The sequence below is a fragment of the Garra rufa genome, chromosome 11 (assembly GCF_049309525.1).
Source record: "Garra rufa chromosome 11, GarRuf1.0, whole genome shotgun sequence".
Classification (NCBI taxonomy): Eukaryota; Metazoa; Chordata; class Actinopteri; order Cypriniformes; family Cyprinidae; genus Garra; species Garra rufa.
In genome coordinates, this window is record NC_133371.1 from 18,062,318 (window position 1) to 18,068,904 (window position 6,587).

At 37.3% G+C, this 6,587-nt stretch overlaps 1 protein-coding gene across 1 annotated transcript; it reads left to right on the forward strand.

The window, feature by feature from the left end:
* Window positions 1–2,244: 2,244 nt before the first annotated feature.
* LOC141346221 (uncharacterized) lies at window positions 2,245–5,089 on the forward strand. The gene is made up of 2 exons (XM_073851124.1): window positions 2,245–2,386; window positions 3,610–5,089. Exons 1-2 carry the CDS (start codon window positions 2,314–2,316, stop codon window positions 4,569–4,571), a joined length of 1,035 nt encoding a protein of 344 aa, XP_073707225.1. The 5' UTR covers window positions 2,245–2,313; the 3' UTR covers window positions 4,572–5,089.
* The last annotated feature ends 1,498 nt before the right edge of the window (window positions 5,090–6,587 follow it).

Sequence of the window (6,587 nt, forward strand, 5' to 3'; positions counted from 1 at the left end):
CTGACTGCATCTGTTTACACAGATTTCAATAAAAGACCACCACTGCCATGCCATTGGGCCTGGGATCACTGTGGTCTTGGTCCCCAAGGGATGTGGCACTGCAGTATGCGTCCCTTATTTTTTTGTATTAAAAGTGGTAACCCTAAACTGTATTGTACATTGAACACTTGCAGATTGTTTGTTTTTATTGTAATAAGTTCATTAAAATGCAAAACTTTACCAATAAAATTGCATTAGTTCATCAGATTAAAGTTGTTTTATATTTTTTGAAATATTATGAATACCCTGCTATAGGGTTTTTTTTCTCAGCAAGGGAGAAACGCTTCAAGACTTTTATTTTGGTCTGGCGATGTGACGTCATAAGGCTGCGCCGCACTCCTGCATCTGTGTTTCTGCTGAAGGAAGGGGGACTCACTAAATTCCAGGGGTTTCATTACCACGACGTAAAATGGGCGTCCCTGGGGGCGTTGGGAAAACGCCCCTTTCTAAAAAAAAAAAAAAATATTAAGAGAGGTCACCGATCATGCGCAGTAAGGAAGTTTTTTTGCGCGGGCATTTCAAAACCTAGGATCAGCACTGATGGATAATGAAGGACAACACAGTCATACAGGTTATTTTTATGTTTTAAAATCTTACAATTAAACGATTTTCGAAAACAAATAAACAGCCGTTATAGAAATGTAAAACGTGTAGCGTCTATTTATGAAAATAAATGTTTTACAACGGTATCGTGGCCAGGTATTTCAAGACACTGTATATGTATATGAATATAATTATGAAGGGCACGAAACCCCTGCGACTGTGGACAGGTATTTCAAAATACTGTATATACTGTATATGAATATATGAAGGGCACGAAACCCCTGCGATTGTGGCCAGTTATTTCAAAATACTGTATTGTATATGAATATAAATATGAAGGGCACGAAACCTCTGCGATTGTGGCCAGTTATTTCTAAATACTGTATTGTATATGAATATAAATATGAAGGGCACGAAACCCCTGCGATTGTGGCCAGTTATTTCAAAATACTGTATTGTATATGAATATAAATATGAAGGGCACGAAACCCCTGCGATTGTGGCCAGTTATTTCAAAATACTGTATTGTATATGAATATAAATATGAAGGGCACGAAACCTCTGCGATTGTGGACAGGTATTTCAAAATACTGTATTGTATATGAATATAAATATGAAGGGCACGAAACCCCTGCGATAGTGGCCAGGTATTTCATTATGAATATACATATCTGGCACGAAACCCCTGCGATCGTGGCCAGGTATTTCAAGATATTGTATATGAATATAAATATGAAGGGCACGAAACCCCTGCGATCGTGGCCAGGTATTTCAATACACTGTATATGAATATGAAGTGCACGAAACCCCTGCGATCGTGGACAGGTATTTCAATACACTGTATATGAATATGAATATGAATATGAATAAGAATATGAAGTGCACGAAACCCCTGCGATCGTGGACAGGTATTTCAAGATACTGTATATAAATATAAAGGGCACGAAACCCCTGTAATAGTGGAGGTATCTGAAGCAAATGGCTTTTCCCTTACTGCGCATGATCGGTGACCTATGCAAATTCTAAAATAGGCCACGCCTGCCTGGTGACGCGGTATTGATTACGCTGTACTGAAACCCCTGGAAAAAAGTGCATCCCGAAGGAAGGTGTGTGCTTTTATTCATTTATGGTGTTTAAATAAATAAAACTCATTTAGAGATTTATATATGAATGTGTACAGAATTTTAACCAATGTAACACTGCGAAGACTTATTCAGTGATATTAATGAAGTTTATTTTGTGCGTGTAAACAGCATGTGCACAGGAGTAACAGAAACGTTTAGTTTCATTCACTCAGAAACTGAATCAATCGCATCGCAAAATGATTCACTGTTTTGAATCACTCGAATCAGAGCTCACTGACGACTCCTGCTGCTCAAAACAACGAGCATGCAACACCTGTGATGACAACTTTTATAAATCAATAGCAAATGTTTTTATGAACGTGAATGTATTAATGTAGCCTACATAACAGTACATACTAATACAAACGGTAGCATTTCAGGCTATATAATTTGAGTTATTTTATTAATTTGAATGCTAGGGTTTCTGTGCTGACAACTGAACTAAGCTGATTGAGACACACCCAGTGATTGTTTCTGCATTTAAAAATGCAGTTTGTTTTGTTTTTTTCTGTTAATTAATCTAATCTTAAACAGGACAAAGTGTCCAAAGACAGAAAAACTCCTGAAGAAGCAGCTGAGATCCACGTGACACGTGACGATTTGAAAGATGGCGTTTATTAAAGAGGAGAGTGAAGACATGAGGATTGAAGTCAAACATGAAGATACTGAGGAACAAACAGGTTGGTTTTCATTCTCAAAGCTGAACTCACTCATTTGATTAAATTGTCCAGGACCACAGAAGACAGAAAAAAACCCTTACATTTAACTCTGCACCTCATACAAAACTATTGTGTCAGAGAAGACTGCGACTGCAATGCATTGTCAATTAAAATATTTGGTACAGCTTGGAAATTTTTTGCAAAAAAAAAAAAGTTATTGTGATTGCACTTGTCTGTCGTGTTTTTTTTATACTGTACATATTTTTATATTCATTATAAAATGGCTATGTTTGGGGTTAGGCTATGGGGTCTAAAAATGTAAATAATTTATCAATGAAATAAAAAATCTAATAACTAAATTAGTAATTTATTAAAAACTGCTTTAAACAGTGTAATAAGTGAAAATTGCATGTTTTAGCATCAGTCAAAACATTGAAAAATGTATGTTTTATAAACAATGAGACCAGGCTGGGAATGCAGCATTAAAGCGAAACCTATACTGTCAATGTTGTTCATTTTCAGTTCCTGTTTTTTCATATTTGGTCACTTTTTGTTCTTGTTCAGTTTGATTGTTTGATTTCTCGCACCTGTTGTGTTTATTATCCTTTATAAGTATAAGTTCCTGTTTGTTCCCTTCTAATGTTTGTTGTGAAATTATGACAATATAAATATATTATATCAATATGTGATTAAAGGGATAGTTCACCCAAAAATGAAAATTTGATGTTTATCTGCTTACCCCCAGGGCTGTATGTAGGTGACTTTGTTTCTTCAGCAGAACATAAACAAAGATTTTTAACGAAAACCGGTGCAGACTGTCAGCCATATAATGGCAGTAGATGGACACCAAACCTTTAAAAGTAAACAAAAACATGCACAGACAAATCAAAATTACACCCTGCGGCTTGTGACGATACATTGATGTCCTAAGACACGAAACGATCGGTTTTTGTGAGAAACTGAACAGGATTTATATAATTTTTTACCTTTGATACACAGCCACATCGAGTTTAGCATCAGGCATGTTACACGTGTAGCGCTCTGGTGTAGTTTACGCAAACGCCGGAAGTGATCTGTCGCATGAATACGACACTCATTGTTTACACAGTGCACAGAGATTGTGGGTATAGCGGCTATTCAAAATGGTAATTACTTACGCTTATCCTGATTGTTTAAACCGATTTAAAGCTAAAAGATTTTTCACTGATTTCCTCTTACGGCTCTTTTTTCTTCTTACCTTTCAGACCTGATGGCACTGAAAGAGGAGAGTCAAGAACTGAATGAAACAGAAGAGAAAGATAAGAATGAGAAATATCATGATTTCAATATCGAAGATAAACCAATTGGTTGCTTTCTGACTGAAGAGAATTCCTCACCAAAAAACCCTCAAAAAACACAAACTACAAACCTCAATCCTCACTTGGTAACTCATATTGGAGAGAGCTCTTTCACCTGCCAACTGTGTGGAGAAATTTTCAATCGTAAAGAAAGCCTTAAAATCCACATGAAAACTCACGTTGAAAAGAAGCCTTTCATATGCACTCAGTGTGCAAAGAGTTTTACACAGAAAAAAAACCTTAACGTCCACATGAAAACTCACTCTGGAAAGAGACCGCATGAATGTGATCAGTGTGGGAAGAGTTTCATACACAGAAAAACCCTTAATGTCCACATGAGAATTCACACCGGAGCGAAACCTTACTCCTGTCCTCAGTGTGGAAAGAGATTCGCCATTAAAGGAAATCTTAAGATTCACATTAGAAGTCACACTGGAGAGAAACCGTTCACATGCAATCAGTGTGGAAAGTGTTTCAGAAATAATGTTAACCTTAATAATCACATGAGGCTTCATTCAAGAGAGAACAGTTTTAAATGTCATCAGTGTGAAAGGAGTTTCACAGACATGAATCACCTTGAGGATCATGTTAAAATTCACATCGGAGAAAAGCCTTTAATGTGCAATCACTGTGGAAAGAGTTTTACATACAAAGCAAACCTTGAGAACCACATGAGAGTTCACACTGGAGAAAAGCCCTTCACCTGCCCTCAGTGTGGAAAGAGTTGCACGATTAAAGGAAACCTAAAGGTTCACATGAGAACACACACAGGAGAGAGACCTTACAAGTGTCTTCAGTGTGAGGAGAGTTTCACATATCAAAGCGACCTCAAACATCATTTGCAAACTCATTCTGGTGATGAGGTTTAGAAAACACAATGATTACTTGTATTAACCCCTTCTCGTTTCTTCAGGTATCTACAGGTATAGAATTATGTTAAAAGTGATATACTCATTTTCAAACTTACCAATCCGCTAAACATCTTTATATTTGTATGACATCTGATCTCAATTTAAAGGGTCTTGTTTCTAGATTTGATGAATATTTTAATAACTCAAGGGTTCCTCCTACACAACATTTGAAGATATAGGTATAGATCTTTCAGAGCACACTTGGACCGAGGGCCTTTCAGGAATTAGGTGTTGCATTATTCTTGAACCAGGTTACATTCTATAGACCCCTCTGTGTCACCGCAATGTATTAAAAGTCCAACGAGGAAACCAAACATTTGTAAGTTCTGGTGTGAATAGTTTTTTTTTTTTTCCAAGGGTATTCAAGGCGGTATTGGGCTGTTCTCCATATTTAGAGACCATAGTCCCAATCAAACTCAGGCAATTCAGTATTTGATGACAATAGCAAAGAAGATGAAATTAAATTACAGCCTTATTAAATGTTTTGCTGAATCATCACACAAGGGCATGGCTTTGTTTTGATAGTTGATCTGTAGTTTATGATGAAGTTCAGATTTTCTTGCCATAAATTCAGTCTTAGTAAACACAGTCAGCCATGAGTCTAATTATTTACATAATAATAATAGAGATCGAAATGAAGATGGGGGGGGGGTATAAATAAATATAACCTATTATAGGCAATAATAATAATAAGACAATGAGTTAATGGACTTACAAGACTGCGGTATGTATAACAAATTATTTTTTGTAGGCCTATTTTATTTAATGTCTACTATGTAACATTTATTCATGATAAACTTCATTTGAATGCTGTCTACAGCACAGACAGCATCGCCTATGGTTAATAATTAATTTCTTAATTTCTTTAATAATTAATATAATAATTTCACAATTGTTTAAGCTGGTCTTCAGCCCCTCTAAAACCAACCAAGACCAGTCTAACTAACATCTACTATGTAATTTTTTTATTTATTTTTTTAAATAAAACTAAATTTAAAAAGTCATTAAAAGTTTAATAACTCAAAAGTATTACTTTGCAGCATTCTGTGTTTACAATGCCAGTTTAGAGGCATATTTAGACAACTTTTTGATAGTTTTGCTTACGCTGGCACTTGAGTAACTTCCAGAGGCACTGTTGACAAAGACGGGTGAGAGTGAGGCCTTCGACTTCACTGCCAAAAACAGAAAGTGCAGGAAGACACGCCGCCAGGTACCTGAGCTTGCACTGAAAGCAAATTGATGTAGAAACAATTTTCACTCAGAACTTGCTTGTAAATTTCACAACTGCAAGAAAAGAACCTGCAAGTAAGACATTGAATTAGTTCTTCCACGTCCCACTCTAGCACTTGATGGACAGTTTTCTCTCTGATGCTCCCAAGTGAGTCCTCCCAAACGACTGATGGTTCCTCCAAGCTCCACTCCTGCATCTGATGAAGTTGTTGCTCTGCAACCTTCTTCAACTAAAGTGTGTCCTCCCTGCCTTTTGAAGCCTCAGCTGTCTACTTTTTCCCAGTTTAAGTCGCCTCCACAACTTATGCTCAATGACATAGAGGATGAGGAGAATGAGTATGTGGAGTACACAGGGAAGACCATCCAGGTCTGTGACCTACTCAAGTCTGAACACCCCCGACTACTGGAGGCTGAAATAAATCCAAGAATGGCTGCTTGGGTGGAGAGTGACAGTGATACACTGGAGGAAGTGTAGGAGAGTGAAATGGTGGAGGTCCAGGGATTTGAGGAAGATAAAGATGACCCCAATGAAATGGAAGACTCCAGATCCACACAAGGCCATTTGGATGAAGCCTCTCAGAAAAGGAGATGGATGAGCCCAAGATAGAGCTGTTCTGTGCAATCTCTCCTGAAGGTCCCAAGAATGAGAGCCAGCACCACGTGGATGTCCAGGAAGAGCCACAGAGAACAAGAAAAGTGTCACGCTTTGATCATCTGGCCAGAAGAGAGGGCCAAAAAAAGAGA

What these genes read in the sequence shown, in the direction of transcription:
- LOC141346221 (XM_073851124.1), top strand. Translation starts at nt 2,314, where the DNA reads ATGGCGTTTATTAAAGAGGAGAGTGAAGACATGAGGATTGAAGTCAAA. An exon ending in AGATACTGAGGAACAAACAG is followed by an intron (nt 2,387 to 3,609) that starts GTTGGTTTTCAT and finishes CTTACCTTTCAG; the next exon opens with ACCTGATGGCACTGAAAGAG.